The 20,279-nt window shown below is 34.8% G+C and overlaps 4 protein-coding genes across 6 annotated transcripts; all 4 read right to left on the reverse strand.

Annotated features, from left to right (window-relative positions):
• Positions 1–75: 75 nt before the first annotated feature.
• On the reverse strand, positions 76–4,559 carry LOC107890675 (protein FIZZY-RELATED 2). The gene is made up of 9 exons (XM_016815198.2): positions 3,870–4,559; positions 3,553–3,780; positions 2,128–2,307; positions 1,945–2,007; positions 1,658–1,852; positions 1,235–1,336; positions 1,071–1,133; positions 866–934; positions 76–587 (listed from the first exon to the last, which is right to left on the reverse strand). The coding sequence occupies exons 1-9, from the start codon at positions 4,365–4,367 to the stop codon at positions 534–536; spliced, it is 1,452 nt and encodes a 483-aa protein (XP_016670687.1). The 5' UTR covers positions 4,368–4,559; the 3' UTR covers positions 76–533.
• Positions 4,560–5,539: 980 nt separating this feature from the next.
• On the reverse strand, positions 5,540–8,467 carry LOC107890673 (uncharacterized). Of its 2 annotated transcripts, XM_016815196.2 has the most exons (2): positions 6,759–8,467; positions 5,540–6,533 (listed from the first exon to the last, which is right to left on the reverse strand). In XM_016815196.2, exons 1-2 carry the CDS (start codon positions 7,658–7,660, stop codon positions 6,521–6,523), a joined length of 915 nt encoding a protein of 304 aa, XP_016670685.2. In that variant the 5' UTR covers positions 7,661–8,467; the 3' UTR covers positions 5,540–6,520. The 2 variants fall into 2 exon arrangements, with proteins under 2 accessions (XP_016670685.2, XP_040957126.1); XM_041101192.1 differs by lacking the exon at positions 5,540–6,533 and having other exon boundaries at positions 6,564–8,467.
• An 80-nt stretch (positions 8,468–8,547) lies between these two features.
• LOC107890674 (expansin-A7) lies at positions 8,548–9,934 on the reverse strand. The gene is made up of 3 exons (XM_016815197.2): positions 9,560–9,934; positions 9,115–9,430; positions 8,548–9,043 (listed from the first exon to the last, which is right to left on the reverse strand). The coding sequence occupies exons 1-3, from the start codon at positions 9,726–9,728 to the stop codon at positions 8,731–8,733; spliced, it is 798 nt and encodes a 265-aa protein (XP_016670686.2). The 5' UTR covers positions 9,729–9,934; the 3' UTR covers positions 8,548–8,730.
• Positions 9,935–10,474: 540 nt separating this feature from the next.
• LOC107890672 (nudix hydrolase 14, chloroplastic) lies at positions 10,475–13,123 on the reverse strand. Of its 2 annotated transcripts, XM_016815195.2 has the most exons (7): positions 12,780–13,123; positions 12,574–12,679; positions 12,217–12,294; positions 11,978–12,070; positions 11,732–11,824; positions 11,182–11,280; positions 10,475–10,960 (listed from the first exon to the last, which is right to left on the reverse strand). In XM_016815195.2, the coding sequence occupies exons 1-7, from the start codon at positions 13,037–13,039 to the stop codon at positions 10,733–10,735; spliced, it is 957 nt and encodes a 318-aa protein (XP_016670684.1). In that variant the 5' UTR covers positions 13,040–13,123; the 3' UTR covers positions 10,475–10,732. The 2 variants fall into 2 exon arrangements, with proteins under 2 accessions (XP_016670684.1, XP_040957125.1); XM_041101191.1 differs by lacking the exon at positions 11,182–11,280 and having other exon boundaries at positions 12,780–13,101.
• Between the last annotated feature and the right edge of the window lie 7,156 nt (positions 13,124–20,279).

The following is a 20,279-nucleotide window of genomic DNA, read 5'->3' on the forward strand; positions in this document are numbered from 1 at the left end:
ATTGCATGGTTTGGTGGAGCAGGTATTCTCGATGTCAAACCTTTTTAAATCATAAATTGATACTTATTTTAAGTGAAAAATAAATGCTTCCTCTCTAAATCTCTATTGTTTGAACTCTTTCTTCAAATAACTGTGTGCCGTACAAAGATATTAACTTTCAAATATAAAAAGTAATCTCATAAAAAATGAAATGTATCCATATCCCCGCATTTACTTACATCTAAATCCCAGCAACTTACAACTTACCTTTAATTTACAGTGGAAGGGAAGGGAGCTGCTACCAACAATTAATAGCATCTCCCGCAACTCTATTTTAACGAAAAAGAAAATTGGGATTAAAAAACAATGAGTTGCAAGAAACTAGCAATAAATTAGCTCTTGCACCTGTTGCTATTTCTTTCAATGCTTTTGTGGTAGGTTTGCTTCACAATTTGATATTTCGGAGCATGAGAATGCTCCCACTATATTTCTCATGACCAACTCTGATCATCCAGAACTCGAGTATACCGTCCACTCAATTTTCCTTGATGAACTCAACGAATTGTGGTTCTTCCAAATGATGATGCTCCGATTTCACTATCTGTGTTCTGCATTAAAGATCATTGTGCACGATAGGCACACCGGCAATCAGTGAAAAGTTTGAATTCAACAGTCCTAAAAAGAAACTAGCTTTTTGATCAAGAAAATGTCAATTATCTGCACTCCAAATAAATGGAAAGAGAAAATATATTTTCTTTCTATTTTTCTACTCAGCTTTTGTGCAATAATAAAACTAATGTCCGACTAAAACAGTACTAAAGGGAAGACTAAACAATTTGCGAGAATATACAGATGTTCAGATATCCTGTAATCCAAGTGTGATTACCTGGGATTTTGGGGACGGGAAAACATTCCAAAATCTTAGTGTTTCATCTCCAGCACCAGTAACTATCGTCTGTAAGAGAGGGGGAGAAGAAACCATTTCAGCCATGGCAAATCAAGAGAAAATAAAATTTCCAGAATTTGTTGTATATTTCATCTATTATGTTTAGAAACCAAGGGAAACTATAAAGTGTGGGAAGGTGAGCTACCTGTCCATCAGGTGAGATTGCAAGATAAAGAACTCTGTATGTGTGACCCGTAAGAGTAGCCAGCTGCATTAGTAGAAAATTTTCAAAGGGGAAAAGTAGATGATGAGAGATTGTCATCATATTATATATATACTTAGAACACTGTTTTCCCAAACTATGTATACCTTCGACATGGTGGGGTATCTCCAGACGATTATTTGGTTTTGAGAGTATCCATGAGTGCTGACGAGTTCATTGACATTCTTAGACCACACAAGATTGCATACCTGCCATACATAAAGTTGACATTAGAATTGTCGAGAATTTGCAACTCTAGAACTAAGAATCGCCACCAAGGCATAGTTTCTGTTAATCTATAATAAAATTCTGTCATTGTACACAATCCAATAACTTATAGAACTTAAAATTAAATGTGTAGATTAAAAAAATTTAATCACTAATTATCTTATTATTTCAAACTAGTTGGAGAAAGATCAACTAAAGCAATGCAGTCAAGGAAGAAACTTTATGCACCAAAAAGTCCATTCAACGCACATTTAAGGCCAATCTTAAATGGGCACTATATGATAGGGAAGAAAAATAATCACCTGACTGCCAGTGTCCATGCAGCTTAAGTGTGTGTTAGTGGTTGTATTCCAGAATCGAATACATCGATCAGCTGTACCACCTCCAGATGCAAGAAGGCCATGCAAATGAGGGGACCATGCGATTGCTTTTACAGCAGCATTATGTTCACAGTATTTCAGGACAGGTTGAGTGGAATGTTGATTCCAAACAAAAAGCTGCATATGGATGAAATTTTCCACTCAATCAGTTAAAAGGCTATATTAAGCATCTGAATAAATTAGACATGCAAAGAACCGCCATTATGTACTTTGTTGTCATTTCCGCCTGATGCTAGTTCACGGTTATCATAAGACCACTTCAGTCCACAAACCTACACAACGACAAATAGAGCTTCAGGCTCAGAGTTTGACAACACGAGCATAGTATGAATGAACATTTTTCAAATACAAGCATGAGACAATGAATCCATGACAAAAAACAGGAGTATAACCTCGGACTTGTGACCAGAGAGTTTACTAGCAAAATCATCTGGAGCACGTATATCTCTTTGAAGAATGCTCTTGTCACGACTACCAGAAGATAACAGAGAAGAGCTCCAAGCTAAAGCCCCAACGCGTAATCGATGCCCCTCCATTGTTCTTACCCTCTGGCAGCGAGAAGCATCCCAAATCTACAAAGTGATAGCCATTAACTAACTATGGTATCCTACAAGCATAAATACAGGAAGTTGAATCTAGACAAGATTAGAAGATTCAATGCGAAGGCAATAAATGAGCAAAGATGACCTAAGAAAATGTCCACAGCAGGGAAGAAAGGTTGGACACCTTACATAACCATGGTGGAAGTATTAGGTTACTGACTTGCATCAATGTTCATTAAAGCCCGTTGATTCAAAGAAATTATGAAGAATCAGACCAAAATTTTCGTATTTCCAAGTAGCGAAATTCTTAGAAATTAAAGAATATATTTTTTCTAAATGAGTTAGTTATAACGAGATTTTAATATGGTAATAAAATGGAATGAAGTTTCAGTCTCAAATTATCAAAGTTGCCTCACAAAGGTACCCATGCTTTCATTTGACGAGACCACTAAACAGTCTTCTAGTTTCTCATTGGCCTGAATCCATAAACCATGTATGGAAGCTTTCGCTTTAGGTTCATATCTGACGAATGAAGCAGATTCCAACTAAGTTTCAGGCTTTTCTACCCTCCTATTTATCCAAAAAATGGTCTACAAAATTTAAGTTTTCTAAGCTACATTGTGAAAGGAAGCTATTACACTTGATTGCAACTTGACTATGACGTGTTAGCTTGATAATCCCATAAAGGCAACCAACATATAGAAGCATCAGTGAACTCAATAACAATTCCAAAGAGAACAAAATGAAAAATTTTCAGCTAAATCAAATGAATGAAAATAATTATATACTCTTAATATTTTTCAGTTTGGCAATACATGTTTTTGTGACACAAAGCTTTCACACTTTGCACGCTTTCAGTCTCTTCCTTTCATAGAACTGACTTTAAAAGCATTATTATGCTAGCTAAGAACTATTGCCTTGATTCTTAATTATAATTACTTGGGCTCAGGCATTACCGAATGCATAATGACGCTAACTAATTGAAACAGCCTAAGATAAAACTAACACATCCAGAATCGGAATGCAAGCCGACACTTAGACAAACGTAATATATTGGCAACTGATGATGCTGACTCTTGATTTACACCGATGTCCTACACTCGTCCAGACATGGACATAGGAATATCATTCTCCAAGAAATTCAAATATATGGAAATATTAGGAAAACTTGAAAATGCTCATATCTGACACTAACATTAACATCCAAGTCCGAGTAACATAGTTGGCAATAATAAAGACTTTTATCAACTAATAGTAACAAAAATAAAATCAAACCTCAACTTCCCCGTCGCTAGTCCCAACTGCGAGATGAGTTCCACGTTGAGCCCAACTAACCGAACAAACACTATCATCAATCCCCAAATCGCACAACTTTGTCACCTTACTACTACAAGCATTCCACAAATAAACACAATTCCCCAACCCCACCGCCAACACATTGTTCGAAGACCAATCCACCAAATTCAAATAAAAATCATCTTGCAAAGCAGGTGCATCCAAAACCTACAAAACCAGAATAACAAACATTAACCCTGAAAAGAAGTTTTTCAAATTTCAACCAAATTTACCACAAAAAGCCTAAAAAAACTCACCTTGTAAGGTGACCTGGGAACTTTCCTAGGAGTTTTAACGGGGCTATGGCTAATCCCCGGGACCGAGTCATCGAGCCCAAAAGGAGAAAGCGAGTGTAACGACCGTTTAGTTTCAGTTTTATACCGGAAAATATTCCGGCAAGCCGGAGCGTCCAACGAGTCCTTCTTGTCGGGCGTATCGGGACCGAAAAGAGCGGCGCGTAAAAGGCTGTTATAAGTACCGGAACCGTCTTCTTTTCCTTCGGTTGAAGTGGGAGAATTGGAGATGTCGAAAAGGGCGAAATTGGAGCCGGATCTGCTAGGTATGAACCTATCGGAGTAAATTGTGCGCGATGGAGAGCGGTTGTAGCTGGAGTTGATCATCCGGTTGATGTGCATTGTCCGATACGGAAGGTTTTCGAGGTGGAAGGAAGAGTCGGACATTGTGGTCGGGACGTTGAGACTTGGAGTTGAAGGAACAGATTGATTGCGTTGATTGCTTAGCGTAGGATCGTCCATAGATGATAACTATGATTTTGTGGGGTTGATCACTTGATAATCAGGGAAACCCTAATGATTGAGAGGTTGAAGATGAGTTCTTTGCTTTTGTTTTTTAGTTTTTCTTTTGCGGTGACGGAAAACGTTATCACCGTTATAATTTTTTGCGCGAAAAGTAGGGATTGGCTGTGGACGAATACATGGACAGAAGGTTAGGACTACGAGAATCGTATTTCTTTTTGAAAATTTTTATTTAGGCTTAATTCTAAAACAGACCCTCAACAAAAAATCGAAAAATCAATTAAACTGTAATGAAAATTTTAAACTCATTTAGACCAAATTTACCCCTTAAATTTTAGGGTAAACTACAAAAATAGTCACTTTGTTTGCCTCAAATTACATTTTAATCACTTATGTTTGAAATGTTACGTTTTGGTCGCTTACGTTATCGTTTTGTTACGAAGTAGTCACTCTACTGTTAAGCTCCATTACCTCCCTAACGGTGGTCCTACGTGGCAGTCTAAACGGTTAGACTGCCACGCCGGACTTTCGTTAAGGAGTTAATAAAGTTTAACGGTAGAGTGATCACTTCATAACAAAACGATAACGTAAGTGACTAAAACGTAACATTTCAAACATAAGTAACTAAAATATAATCTGAAGTAAACAAAAATGGTTGTTTTTATAGTTTAACCTAAATTTTAACTATTCTATACGAAATATATTTAACCATTTTATTTATTTAAAAATTTTAACCGGAAAAAAGTGCTTCATTAAAAAAACACCAATCAAAATAAGTGGGTGAAAAAAAAGAGTGCATCCCACATTCATCCATTTATATAATTAATTATCAGTACATTGTCAACATTCAACAAAGCAAATCTACCTAAAGAATGAGTTGGTTGATTATCAACTAATATTGCATGCAAAAACAAAAGACCTTTAAACTCTCAAGATACAGATTTAATAATTCTAACTAATTATTATAGATTTTCTTCGGTACATTAAAGTGGATGGTGAGCTTTAATAGTTTTATTCTTTTTTAGGTACATTAAACCAAAAAACTTTGTGCTTATATATAAACATTATAGATTTTCTTTTATAATTATATATAAATTTAAGAGATTTCTTAGGGTATTCAATTGGTATATATATTATATTTACAATAACTTGATACCATCCGCTTAAGGATGGCAACTACTACAGTATTAAGTCAGGATATAAGTTGCATCATGAATATTAGGACAAGCTTCTTTGAAGCCTTAACACCATTCAGAGGGTGAGGATGTTGGATTGTATACATGTGCACAAAATCTAATGAATGAGGCATCATTTTAACTCTTGTCTTTCCCATAGGTACGATGAATTTGTGGAATCTACGCTACACCACCTCAGCTCTTGGGTTTTCTTCCTGCCTTGAATCGTGGTCTGATCTTGGACATGCTGGAACGCTATAAATGCTTCTGCTTTTAAGGAATCAATATGAGCCCGATTCAGGTGTGGAAGCTTGTTAGATCCATGCATAATGAATTCAGGGCCCAAGGATTAATCACCATCTAGAGACCATTTAAGGAAAATCAGACATAGCCAGCCAACGCCCGATTTGCCTTGTGGCTTGGTTTTGAATTAATTAAGTGAAATGACTGACAATTGGCGGTTGTTGAAATCAGTTAATCGCTCTGAACAGTTGTTGCGGTGTTCTTTTGGAGGTTCATGTTATCTTACTTGACATTCGAATGTCAAGTTTCATCATGTACTGTAAGAAGGAAATAGCTTAGAGAACCACAAAAAAAAAAAAAAGGAATTTCTGACTAATTAGCTCTCTACCTAGTTGAAAAAAAGTACAAATTTCAATTTGTTTGAATATAATAGACACACACGCCAGTGTTGTTGCTCATAAGAAGATGTGGCCACCACCAACAATTTTCAACCCTAAACAAAACTTAAATTCGAAGGCTGTTCGCCTCATGATTGTGTTTGACCCACAGGTGACAACCGTGATTTCAGCCAACAGCTTCTCAACCACTAGTATAATATTAGATTTTCTTTTTCCACATTTTTTATTGGAGATATAACAACATTTTCTATACCATGTCTTCGATAATATGAATTATGACGAAAAGGAACAAGGAAAAAGCAGTACCCAAAGTTTTCTTGCTTTGTTGATGTGATCTCTAATCTTTAAACCTAAGAAATTGTTCAACGTAGAGAGCAAAGTGTTCAGAAAAAGATCCCGGAATTAGCATTGTCATGTTCCAAGACATGGAACCTATCAACATCTTTGTGAGCAGTTGATGGATATGATATACTTAATAAAGATTGAAAGATTTGGGTAATACAAGAGAAAGAATGATCGTACATTTAAAGAGAATCAAATAACTAAGGTTTCAAGAAGGATGATGAGGTATGTACTGATATTCGATTGTGGGCGTTGTTCGAGTGACAGAAGCTGTTGGAGCTCTGAAATGTCCAACCATGGATACCTGAAGAGCTTCCTCTTCATATGCTCTCCTTTCCATTTCCTCCATTCTAGCTTTCTTCTTCACCTTAATAAACATTGCCACCAAAAGCAACCCCAAGAGGATAGCACCCAATGCAGCTCCTATCGAGCTTCCGACCGCCAGTTTCCACCTGCTTATCTTCTTCCTCACAGGCATCAAGGGCGGCGACTCGACCACCAAACCGAAATGGCCATCCCTTGTTGCAAAACAAACATTGGGTGACACTTGGTTTTTCAATGTAACTTTGCCATCCCCTTCGAAACCAGCACACAATGGCCTCATTGATGATCTAGTCATGTTGGAAGCCATTGTAATGTTGCTGAAATCTATTTTAATTGGCTTTTCCCTTGCAAGAATCCCAAGCTGAAAAGGGCTACCAAAACTCACATCACTGCCTGCATTATAAGCTAAAAGCCCCAACACAGGTGACACAAGCTGGTAACCTGATAGATCATAGTTTGCATAATACATGGATGACCAATTATAACCCAAGGTTTGTCTCACCACAATGACTCTCTCAGCACAAGGCTGAACAGTCACACCTATTCCCAAATGAAATTCCTTAACTTTTGCACCATATCTACGGAGACTCCCACATCGAAACCTTGCAGTATCGACTTCGATGCCGGATAAGTTTGCAGGTAAATGTACAGTGTGTAAAGTACCTGTTTTGAAATGCCTGTCAAAGGACTTTACTATGTAGTCCCTAATGAGAAGATCAAGAAGGCGAGCTGATCTGATCCCATCAGCTTTGGTTGAGGGCAATGATGCCAATGAAAGGATTATCAATATTAGAAAGAAAGGAGAGCCCATGAGAAGGGATAAGCTTTATGTTGGCTAGCTAGAAACTGGTGTATTGAAGGAACTTGATTTCTTTGTGAAGTTGCAAAGAGAAAAATATGATGTGTTTTGGGAGAAAGTTTATAGATGAAAGAGGCTTTGAATTGAAGAGAAAGGAAGTCCTGGTAAAAAAGGATAAGAAATTTCTTGTTTTTCCTTTCATAACGGGGGGTCTTGAATGTGAGAACATCAGGCATTTTTTATCTGCAGTTTTCTCCAATGGCTTCAATTTCAATATCAGTTTGCCGCAGTGGTCAATGTAAATGCGGAGTCTTGGAGTTTATCATCTGCACAGTAAAATTGACCCAATACTATATGATTCTCAAGTGGGATTTTGGAGTTTAAAGCAAGCAAAAGGCACTTGTGTTAATTAATTCCTTTGAATTTGCCTAAAAGCTTGTGGAAAATGAAGCTTCTTTTTGGCTGTGGCATGGAAAAAAAAGAGAACTTCTAGGCCAGGGGAGGATTAAGGTTGGGAGAAATGATGACCCTTTTGTATCATTTGGGGGCTCAGTACTCAGTTTGTTTTGTTACATGTTCTCCACTTTAATCAAGTTTGTGGGTCTCTTGTAGCTTAAACCATATGGCATCCCATCCTTTCCTTTCCCTTCCCATCACATTTCTTTTTATCCCTTTTGAGTTAGTCCACATGCATATACATGTAGAATAAAGGCAAAGGAAATAGCAGCATAAGAGTCAAAATCATAATGATCCCTAATATTTTTCTTATCCCAAGCTAAGCCATATAACATCCCTTTGCAGTTCTCTTATCCCTTTGAGTTGGTCCACATATATACGTCTTGAAATAAAATAGAAAGAAATATAATTTGTGCTTATTATGAAGCACAGTCTTTCGATCCAAAAATTATGTTCAACTAGTTGATATAAGATTGTTTCTTTTTCAACAGTACAGAACTGTAGTAGAGCTGTTCCGAACTAAGGTTGAATTTCAAGAAAAAGGGAAAGCCGAGAAAAAAAGAACAGTGAAATAACCAAAAAAGAAGAGAAGATAATAATTGTCCAGGCAATTCTGAAGTAGTTGTTTAATGGAAGTTCACATCTGTCTTGTAAGTTGACCCTACATTCCAATTTTCAGGTGCAACATTCCAAGCTATGATGGTTTCCTTGGTTGAATATGAAGTAAGCTTGAAAGAAAGTGATTGGCCACCAAGTGTGGCAAATGCCTGAAACGAAGCTCCCCAGTTATGGCTCATGCTAATCCACCCTGTTTTGCTTCCTTTGACCCACATGTTTGCAATGTCACCACCTCCTCCTACGTTCATCACATACACCAATAACCAATACCCATTGCCTTGGAATGAAAATCTAACCCCTCCTGGCCTCTCACAAGGTACCCTACAAGGATTTAAACACATATTTCAACCGGTTCATGTAATCACTTTTAAGAGATCGAAGATGTTGTGTACCTTCGGTACATGACGGGGACAATGCCAGCTTTCCATGTTGCGATTTTCATGAAAGCAGGCTTGGACATGTCGAAATGGGCTCGAGGAGGGTTGCACCAGCCGCCATTGTTGGATTCTTGGGCCCAATTTGGAGGGCAAATGTTGGTTGCTGTCACTGTGGTGGATGGAACCCCAGAGTAGCACCAAGGTGAGTCAACACACTTTATTTGGTAACAAGTCCCACAAGCAAAGCCATCGTTGAACAATGTTGTGCTCAGTGCAGCAGAGTCTGTACCATAACCATTGCTGAACAAATCCCCATACCCACAAGCTCCTCCTATAAGCTCAGTAATAATAGAAAAAGATGATTGAAGATAATTGCAGATATTGATATTCGAATTTTAAATCTGCAATATATCATTTTAAAGATGAAACGGATATATAATATAAAAAAATCGAAAAGTACCCATTGTTTGAGAGGCAGATTCATCGCCATAAAAGGTGGCATGGGCAGCAGCCCAAGGGCTTGATTGGAAAACCGGAACCGCAACCGCAAGGGAAGGTTTGCTGATGATGGCAAAGGTTGCAAGTGTCATAAACAAGAACTTAAAGCTCCATGAAGTAAAAGAAGCCATGGTGAGACAAATGAGAACAGTGCCTATTTACGTACATATGTTTTCCTCCATATATATATATGATATAGTTTTGCAAACTACCAAACTGCAGGAGAAGATTAAATGAAACAACTTGAAAGCCATCGTGACAATCACGAAGATAAAATTCCCTAAAGTCAAATTCAAATGTTTTTGGAAAATGGGTGCAATGCTTCTTCCCTTGGATGATTATGAACGTGCTTGCACCTTTTATTTTATTTTTCCTTTTAATTGAATCACATTATCAAAAATAATTTTAAAGGTTTATTGTGGTTGAATGTGATCGTTGCTCATTCCATTCCTTAATTACGTGATCGAATAATAAAAAAGTCCTCAATCACAAACTAAATTTTAATGATTCAAGGTGATTTTCGGTTCAGCCCTAAAGGATTGCTTATCTTCAATTGATTAAAGCTTTTACTAGGGCCTTCGTGGCTAAAAGACTAACCCTTTCCAGTTCCATGTCTCATCAATTGGTTAACACGTTCTTTTATTCTTTTTAATCAGTAAATCAAATCCAAATATCCTAATGTTTGATCTGATTAGCTGACAAAATCAAAGTTTTTTTTTTAATTTCAATTACTGAAAAATCATAATTCAAACTCAAACTTAAGCATAAATAATCAAATCAAGAATCAAATGAAAATTAGGTTTATTTTGGCAAAGTTTGAAGATGAGAGCCAATGTTGTTTTTACTAATGTAAAGAAGCTTAAGTGAACCTAACGGATTGAGTTCAAACAGACTTTCTATTATTATTTGGAATTAAGTTATACTTTAAAGGCTAAACTTGGTCCAACATTAAGCGATGAATTAACAATGGAGCTCAAAACCAAACTTCCTACTGCAGTTTTACACGTCTATTACAGGCTAAATATTTAAACTCGATTTCTACGACAATTGGTGCCCATGATTCCATGATCTTAAAACCACTGACTGAATTACGAACAAACAGAAGCCGGTAATGATTGATGTTAGCTGGTTAGGATTATTGTGGTAATAATCCTTCTTTCTTGGCCATTTCATAGATTGCAATTGCCATGAGTGCCTTTGCATCAGGTGTCGTGTGCCAGAGTTTCTCATATGGAACTACACGAACCTTGATCAGCTCACCGTGTTTGACACAACCCGTTTCTTTTCCTTCAAGCTGTGTGATAATGTTTTTATCAACACACCCTCTGTACAGAAATAGCCCAAGTTCTTCATCACAGCCTCCCTAACATGGAAAAGACGAGAAATAATTATCATAAAACTAAGCTGAATCAAGTCATGACATGACTAAATGTCCCGAAAAAGGACTATCGGAACCTTTTGAGGGTTTGGGACTGTAATGCAAAGATTCCAAGCAAATAGTGCACATCATGGATCCATAATTAGATAATCAAAATTATACGCAGTTAAGTACGGAAAGAACACTCATCAGCACTGCCAACATACTGGAGAAGGAAAAACTTTGAATCCAGTAGATGGATCAAGGAACGCAGTGAGGTCAACCATGTCTTCTAGTTTCAATCGAATACCAATCTCCTCCTCAACCTATCAGTTTCAAAGCATTAAAAAATGATTTGTATAACAGAGGAAAAGAAGAAAAGGTAAAAAGAAGCTAATCCTACGGAGTTTTTAACAAAATGTTATGTCAAAAATAGTAAGTTGTCTCAACTGAATGGCAGAACATCAGCATATCTGTAAAGATAAGGCTGGAATATAATCTATAAGAAAAACCAGCAAAATGGAGAAATGGTCTCATAGAAGAGACTTGGATATGGAAGAGTAACGACTTAGACATCAAGAGGAAACGAGATGGCTGGAAAAGTACATTCCAGTTCATTAATATACAAACTTGACCTAAAAAAGGGGTAAATTTCATAAACTAAAGTGAATCATTTTACAAACTTTATAGACATGTATAATATGTGTTTGTGTTTGTGCACGTGCATGTGCTGCAAAGAGAAACGGAAAGAGAGAGAGAGAGAGAGAGAGAGCAGACCTCACGAACTGCAGTGCCAACAAAATCACCCTTGTCATCATCCAACATTCCAGCAGGCAATTCGAGAACAACCCTCCCAGTGGGGACCCTAACCTTAGATAAGAATGAGGAACTCATTAGCTTTGGACGAAGTATATATATTTAAATAGCCAGCTTCAAAAACCGATCTCTCCTCTGCTCAATTGTATTATCATACTTGATAGACAAACTGCTTAGAAGAACAATTATACTTAAACATTTCTCTACCTGTTCGGTGAGAACAGCATATGTTGTGCCCTCGGACTCCAAAAGAATTAGCACAGTTACAGCTGGTCCTCGTGCAAATACTATACCTGGAACCTTAAGCATGTTTTAGTTCATAAGAAAAGACATTCAACAATTGCATGAATAATTACAACAAATGCTCCAAGCTGGTATTAATAATCAGTTCCAACATCAAGCAGTTTCACATGTTTAGAAAGCTATTAAGGAAGATGATCAAATACCTTATTTCCCGTTCCTTTATCGATAATATCAGCTTTGAATTTGAGGAAGCCAATTCGCTTTCCAAACATATCAACTCCCTGTTATCAAAGAAAACAATCAATCTAAACTTCTGTCATCAAAGGAAAAACGTGAGTACTAAAGGAGATATTTGACATTTCCTTGTACGCTTAGCAAGTCCAAAATTTGCATAAAACCCACTGCAACATCCACCAGACATAGCTTCCTATAATTTATTTAAGTAACAATTCTTCCATGATTTTCAGTACGAGAATGATAAAAACAAGTAAAAGTAAAACAAAAAACACCCAAACCAAAAGACGCAATTATCAATGCAAGTATTATAGACGGATAGATACCTGAATAAGCACTTGAGTTAAAGTCATGTACCCATTAGCCAAAATCCCATTTTCACACTCCAGATTCTTTAACCATTGTCTAAACAAAGATGACTCAATAGCGGCCCTGTAAAATTCACGTTCATGAATGATCAAACAATGGGTTCTTACCCATTTCCAAAATATCAAAGAACTAAAACCAGAAAAGAAAAAAAAAGGCGACTCACCTGAACTCGGAATCGGACAGGCCAGGGGCGGCAAGGACTTGGACAGGTTGACCGAGTTGAGTGGGCAAGGAGATGGAGTGAGTCAGGGAAGTTGATGGCGTGGCGGACATTCTGGAGCAGAAGGGTTTGGGTGTTGTGTGACGGTGAAGAAGCTGAGCGAGAGGAAAGGAAACGACAAGTCGCTTTGGGAGGGCGAAAGCAGACAGAGGCATCGGAGACCGGAGAAGATGAGTCATGCTTTTGCCTATCTCTGTCCACATTCCAGATTCCTCTAGGCATCTAGTTTAATGTTTTTTAAGGGTAAAGTACATGATCGGTCCCCGAACTTTAAAAAATTACCATATGATTTATCGATTCCTTATACTTTGATCATCATTAATAGTTTGACGAAAATCTCACCTGGCAACAAAATTAGCCGTTAAAGCACACGTGGAATCCATATAATTTTCTCAAAGTATAAATTAGTAGATTTTTTCACTATTTGACCCTTAAATTATTAGACATTTTGAATATTTGACCATCTTTCTCTTTCATTCCAGCTTTCCTCTTTTGTCTCCCGCTTCCACCACGACTATCGGTTCCAGCAGCAGCGTCGCCTGTTCGCCACTCATGCCGAATCCGAGATTGGCTCTCAGTTCCTCTTTATTAGTTTGGCTGTTCCTTCGAAAACCACATTTATATCATATGAGATGTTTTTATGGAAGAAGCAATCACTTGGCGAGCTCCAAGTATTTGTCACAGACAACCTATCCTATCCTACTAAACGTTTTCTTGATCTCAGCCATCAAATTCCTAACTAAATAACATTGACTTTCGCATCGTTTGCCTCCATAAAGGGATATGATAAGCAAGATTTTTATTGTAATCCCATTGGGGCTATTTGCTACTTTTAGATCCATTCAAAGTCCTGTATTTCTTACCCTTTCTTAGATTGTGTTCTCATTTGAATTTAAGGAAGTTGCTTCAGCCTTCATGAACTACAAGCTGGTTGATGACAAATGGATGTCTTTCTATGCTATACAAATTTAGAATCAGAAATCAAATAGTTTTCAGGTCTTTGACTCAGCTTATCTCACAAATGGGTTCAACCGTTTGGTTATTTTTGTTGGCTAATATCGTAGCAGCTGCAATTCACCTTGATGATAATAACCCCAGATTCACCAATTTGCACACAGTAGGTAATGCAGAAATATAACTATTTTACAATATGATGATTTAATTGTGCTTTTCAGAATCCTATAAATAAGATTCATTTCTCCTTATTTTTTATAAGTAACAAAATCTGAGCTTCTCTCATTCTTGTTGATTTTCTCATCCTTCCTATTTCTAAAACTTTGATATATTACTAAAATTACATAAAAGAAATTTTATCTAAAATATTAGATTTTAAGTGGGATCGCTGTGACCCTTTCAATCGTTCCTGTAAATTTAATCTAGTGTGATTTTTCTAACAAGTATTTTTCAACCTAGTTTAAAATTTTTTTTATCTTATTTCCTGATTCTTCGAAAAAAGAAATACAAATTCTTCCTCATTAGGGTGTACGGATTTAGAATCATTGTGTTAACCTTGGGGGGCGACATCCATTTCCGATTACATTAATCAGGGCGAAATCGCTTCTAAAACAATGTTTCTCCACGGTGCAATATTTATTTATTCCTTATTATTTGTATTTGTTAGTGCTAACATTTTTGTTTTGTAGTAGTAATTATCTAACAATTTAAAAGCGAATTACCTACTACTGTAGAAACAATATCTCTCGTTATTAAGAAATACATCCCTAATCTGTCCAAACTCAAACCACTGCATGGAACCAACTATTGGAATCTTCTGGAGCATAAGAAATGAGACATGTCCTTGGAGGAACTGATCTGCCACATGAAAATCGAGGAAACCAACTGTCTTAAAGATAAGGTTAATTGTCACTACTAGTGAATTATCTTCTAAGGCTAACCTCGTGGAATCTTCTATTGGTCCTAATCTTAACAAATTTAAGAACGTTGGTAATCAAAAGAAGAAAGTCAAACCTCAATCCAAGAAGCTTGCTAACTTCAAGAAACCGAGAAAGAATCAAACGTCCAACAACCTGATGAGTTGTTATGTATGCAACAAGCTAGGACACAAAGCATACCAATGCTTTCGGCGCTCTGGCCGCTCTGGGAGTCACAATCAAAATGATAACAAACCACTAGTGCATTTGATTGAAGATCTAGACGAGGTGATCACCATTGTCGTCTCCTAGGTCATCCTAGTGGAAAATAACATTGAGTGGATAGTAGACACATGCACTTCTAAACATTTCTACGCCAACAGAGAAATGTTCACCGGATTTGAGAATGTAGCTGAAGGTAAACAAGTCTACATGGGTAATTCTAATAATTTAGAAGTACTCAGTAAAGAAAACTTTTTACTTAAGCTTATACATCTGACAAAATACTTGTTTTAAATACTAGTTTAATGCATGCTTTATTCACAAGTCCACCACTAATCAAATTTCTATTTAAAGCAGGATCATGCAAAAAATTATTTAAAGCAAGTGTTTTGCCAGAAATAAGCTTAAGTAAAATCTTTCCTTTACTGAGTACTCGTCGTATTTGTGGCCTTGAAACAACAGTTTCTGACACCATAAAAAAAATGAGCTATTACACATTGTTTCTACAATAGTAGATAAAATCACTTTTAAATTGTTGGATAATTACTACTACAAAAAAAAAACGAAAAACTTTAGCACTGATAAGTACAAATAATAAGGAAAAAATAAATAAATAATGCGTCGTGGAGAACCACGGCCTTAGAAACGATTTCACCTTGACTGATGTAATCGGAAATGGACGTCGTACCTCCAAGGTTAACATATTATTTCTAAATTCGTACACCCGAATAAAGAAAATAGGACGCATTGATATTGCTCTTCTTAAGTTTATGAAAAATAAAATAAAAAATAATATTAAAAGTGCTCGAGAAATTTAACCGAAAAAAATTACACTAGGATTAATTTCCGGGTTGTACATCATAGGGATGTGAAGATTATTTCTTTGGATCGTGATTTAGATGAGAAAACCTATAGAAAACAATCTTCAAACTTTGTGACATCTGAAAAAGAAGACAAAATATACAGACTTAAAAAATCTCTAATACAGTTTTAAACAAGTTCCAAAATAATAAAACTATTTGGGCCAATAAATGATAAAGTTTTGGGGTCAAGTAAATTTTAATTAACGATATTATTTAATTACACGTTTTAAGCTTTGAAAAATGTGTATTTTTACCTTACACGTTTTAGTTTTTCTTTCAAAAAAATTCATCTATTAATTTATAAGCAAGTGGGTAAACCGCTTCGACTCAAAAATTGACTATGTATGCCTTGTGAAATGTGACGTATGGTTGGTTGGGTTTATTACCATTATAAATTTTTTAAAAAGAATTTCTTATTTTAATGCATTATTAAATAGTTTTAAAATTTTACTTTTAAATTGAATTTTTTATATTTGTATATATATAATAATAAATTTAGCTTTCAATTTTTACATATTTATTTAATTTGCCCCTAACATTTTAGTAAAAGTAAATTTAAAAAAATAAAATTAATAAGACCAAAGAGTCAAAAAGGCCTTAATAACAAATTAAAAAAACACATAAATTAAGGCATTTTAAAATTTAAAAACTATTAAAAATCATAATATAAAAATTTTAAACTTATAAAATTTTTATTAAAAAATAACAATACCAATCCAATAAATGAGTAGGGGTCGAATTTTTTAAAATTTTATAACCATCGGATTTTAATGGGTCAATATGGTTATTTTTTAATAAAATTTTTATAACTTTTTTATGATTTTCATTTTCATTTTAATTTTAAAAGGTTTTAATTAATTTTTTTTATTTGTTACTAATGCCTTTTTGACCTTTAGACTTATTAATTTCAAAATTTTCTAATTTACTTGCAATAAAGGGGTAGGGATCAAATTGAAAATGTACAAAAATTGAGGGTTAAATTTATTATTATATTTTATATATAAACACCAAATTGTAATGAATGAGTTATTTTGTTCACTCATCTTACGGATAAGGATAATTTACCTATTTTCTCAATCGAAGGGCTATAATGCAATCCAAGATATAGTAAAGGGTTTTGTGGTACTTTTACCAAATTTAATTATTTTACGACGATATTTAAGATTTTGAATTTTGATCCAAAATTTACGAGGTAAACCACACAAATAGTTAGCTAACTATAAACTTTTTGTAACGCCCCTAACTCGAATCCGTCGCCAGAATAGGGTTACGGAGCATTACCGAAATTTATAAATTAATTATCAGACATTTCGTTTCATCTAGCATTTATATTTGAAACCAATCAAAATTAAAACATTAATGAGCCAATATTGGCCAAATTAATTTATACATGCCATTATAACCAGAATCAAATCATCCAAAATTACCGATAGAACCAATGAATAGTGTGATATATCTTTGACAAGCTTCCAACTCAATCGAGCTTTTGATAATCTGTAGGGTAAATAAAAACAAATACGTAAGCAATGAATGCTTAGTAAGCTTGTATAGTCTTTAATCATATTAGTTCATTTAAAATATGAAATCTATACATATCAAGGATAACCCAATATTGATACCACAATACTTATGAAGCTATATTCGTCAACTCACAATGTGAAATAATCCACAATATCACTTAAACATATCATCCCAAGCTTAGTAAGATTTTATATAACTTTAACTCTTCATAATTTTTTTTAATTTTCATTTGCATTTCTTTACTTTCCACACTTATTTCATATGCATGTCACACAAGTCATAAACATATCATTCAACCATGGTCATAAGTTAATGCATTTAACCAAAGCCTTTCCCGAACTGATTACATGATAAGTCATTTCATAAGAAATTGCTTAATTTAAACCTTACCACTTTTTCATGAGCACTAGCATATTTTCACTTAAATATTTACCAATTCAACTAATAGCTTGGCACTTGCCTAAGGATCAAACAACAACACTAGTTAGCATATTTGCACATATTACATATAATTTCAACTTTGATAAACTTATTTTCTTGACATGTCATACTTGAGTTATTTACTTGTCTCCACTTACATAATTTTCATATATCAACATATCAAGATATTGATTTAAATACATATCATAATACATATCATTCTCTTACCATTTCTTCATATTCATATATATATCATTCAAGACAACTCCCGATATTTTACCTTTCGAAGAACGACTTGCGTATATGAGTACATCGTTTTCAGACGCCTGAAGGTTGGACAGAAGCTCATGAGAGCTAAACAGATAGTAAACACGAAAGTTCGTAACAAATGATGAACCTTGATTTACTTGGGTAATTTGCCGTCAATTCATCCTTTACATTCGTAACGCCATAACCCAGTTATGGTCTTATCACCAGAATGCATAGCCCAGCTATGGTCTTATCATCAGAATGCCATAGCCCAACTATGGTCTTATCATCAGAATGCCATAGCCTAGCTATGGTCTTACATATAAACACTGTCATGGTCCAACCATGGTCTTACGCTCATAGTGCCATAACCCAATTATGGTCTTATCCGTCAATTCATCCTTTGGCACAAAACGATTGTACTCAATTCCGCGTTCAATCCAAACTGAATATTAAATTCGATAATATATTTCCAATAATAATTCAATTCCATGTTTTCTATTACCCTTATTATTTCTCATATTTATCCTGTTGAATTTCTCGAAAATTCGATGAATTTTCAGAGGTAAACTTTTAGCGTACAATTCCGGGTCCGTCAATTCATATTCATGTGAATACATTTCTATTTCAGATAGCACACTCCCATGAACCTCATCCTTACAGCGGAATTACCAGTCCAGGCTAAATCCCCTGTAATATAAACTCATAGAGTATTGTCGGGATTACTAGTCCAGGCTAAATCCCTTGCAATGACAACTACTCTAATGAGCTTGGATCTGAATTACCAGTCCAAGTTAAATTCAGACCCTAATTCGGATTACCCGTCCGGGCTAAATCTATTTTCCACATATTCTTCGGGAGGGCTATATCAGGATAGGATCACCCATCTGGGCTAGATCCTTTTTACCGTCAATTCCTTTTCAAAAATCCATCGAATTTTCCTTTCATTCAATTCAAATTTATTTTCCCTTTTCATCAAAAATATCAATACTTCGTCAATTATCATACAATGAACATCCAAATCATATTCACATCAATAAAAATATATTTCAAGAATTTAAGAATAAAATTCAAGTTACACGAACTTACCAGGCTAAATTGTAAGAATACCAAGATATAAGGGCATTTTAGTAATTTTTCATTTCCCTCGATTTTCTACCCGATCTTGATATAAATTAATATTTCATTCAATTTATTAATTTAAATAAAAAAACAATTCATTTCATGCAATTTGGTCATTTTTGACATTTTTACAAAATTGCCCCTAAATTTTTTTTATTCAATTTAGTCCCTGAGTCTAAATCATGCAAATTAACCACTTTTAAAGCAAACTCATGCTAGCAAAATATTCATATATTTTCCTCCTCCTCTTCATTCCACATCCTTAATGTATATAACACGCTTATGTGTAATATTATCTATAATTCTACTATTTACTTATGTTCGTATCAAAGCTGTCCACGTGAGTCATAGTCAATAAATTATTTATATATTGAGCTACAGAACTCCGAATTAATATCCTCTAAATTTCTATGAAACTAGACTCACATATATTCTTATCATAAAATTTTCAGAACTTATGGTTTAGCCAATAAGTACAGTTTATTCTTTAAAGTCATCCCTATTCTGTTATTTGACAGTTTCGATCCTTCTTCACTAAAAATTAATTATCTCCTCGTACGGGATTCGGATGATGTTCCCGTTTGTTTCTATTGAAAATAGACTCATTAATAATTTTAAACATATAAATTATAACCCATAATTATTTTTATGCAATTTTTAATAATTTTCCAAAGGCATAACAGGGAAAAACGAAATCATTCTGACCTTGTCTCACCAAATTTATTATATCTCACAATTTACAATTTCATTGCTTACACCGTTTTTTCTATGAGAAACTAGACTCAATAATATTTAATTCCATATTTTTTTTATCTTCTAATTTGATTTTCACAACTTATGGTGATTTTTCAAATTTAGCCTACTGCTGCTGTCTAAAAACTATTTTAGTGCAAGATGTTGATTATCAAGTTTATAACTCCATTATTCCCTTTTTCTATAATATTTCCCATCACTTTCTCTTATTTCTCTTCACTAATATATTAAGAACATAAAATCTTATATAAGAAAACTCTACTATAACATCATTTCCATGCTTTTTTAATAATATCAAACTTAAAAATATATTGAAATCTTACATCTAATAATCTACTAACTTTCAAAATTTCAACATAAATTAAGTAGTATTTATTTCTAAGATTCCAAAAATTCAAAAATTACAAGAAAATAACTTAATT

This window comes from Gossypium hirsutum, chromosome D09, assembly GCF_007990345.1.
Source record: "Gossypium hirsutum isolate 1008001.06 chromosome D09, Gossypium_hirsutum_v2.1, whole genome shotgun sequence".
NCBI classification, from domain to species: Eukaryota; Viridiplantae; Streptophyta; class Magnoliopsida; order Malvales; family Malvaceae; genus Gossypium; species Gossypium hirsutum.

Excerpts from the sequence above, each read along its gene's own strand:
- LOC107890672 (XM_016815195.2), bottom strand. The coding sequence starts at position 13,039 with ATGTGGACAGAGATAGGCAAAAGCATGACTCATCTTCTCCGGTCTCCG. Across the intron at positions 11,825-11,977 it reads ATGCTGTTCTCACCGAACAG|GTTAGGGTCCCCACTGGGAG; the intron begins GTAGAGAAATGT and ends TTCTTATCTAAG. Across the intron at positions 11,281-11,731 it reads TTGGCACTGCAGTTCGTGAG|GTTGAGGAGGAGATTGGTAT; the intron begins GTCTGCTCTCTC and ends TGAAACTGATAG.
- LOC107890673 (XM_041101192.1), bottom strand. The coding sequence starts at position 7,660 with ATGGGCTCTCCTTTCTTTCTAATATTGATAATCCTTTCATTGGCATCA.
- LOC107890675 (XM_016815198.2), bottom strand. The coding sequence starts at position 4,367 with ATGGACGATCCTACGCTAAGCAATCAACGCAATCAATCTGTTCCTTCA. Across the intron at positions 2,008-2,127 it reads TCTCTGGTCACAAGTCCGAG|GTTTGTGGACTGAAGTGGTC; the intron begins GTTATACTCCTG and ends GTCGTTGTGTAG. Across the intron at positions 935-1,070 it reads CAATCTCACCTGATGGACAG|ACGATAGTTACTGGTGCTGG; the intron begins GTAGCTCACCTT and ends CCTCTCTTACAG.
- LOC107890674 (XM_016815197.2), bottom strand. The coding sequence starts at position 9,728 with ATGGCTTCTTTTACTTCATGGAGCTTTAAGTTCTTGTTTATGACACTT. Across the intron at positions 9,431-9,559 it reads ATCTGCCTCTCAAACAATGG|GAGGAGCTTGTGGGTATGGG; the intron begins GTACTTTTCGAT and ends CTGAGCTTATAG. Across the intron at positions 9,044-9,114 it reads GTCCCCGTCATGTACCGAAG|GGTACCTTGTGAGAGGCCAG; the intron begins GTACACAACATC and ends AAATCCTTGTAG.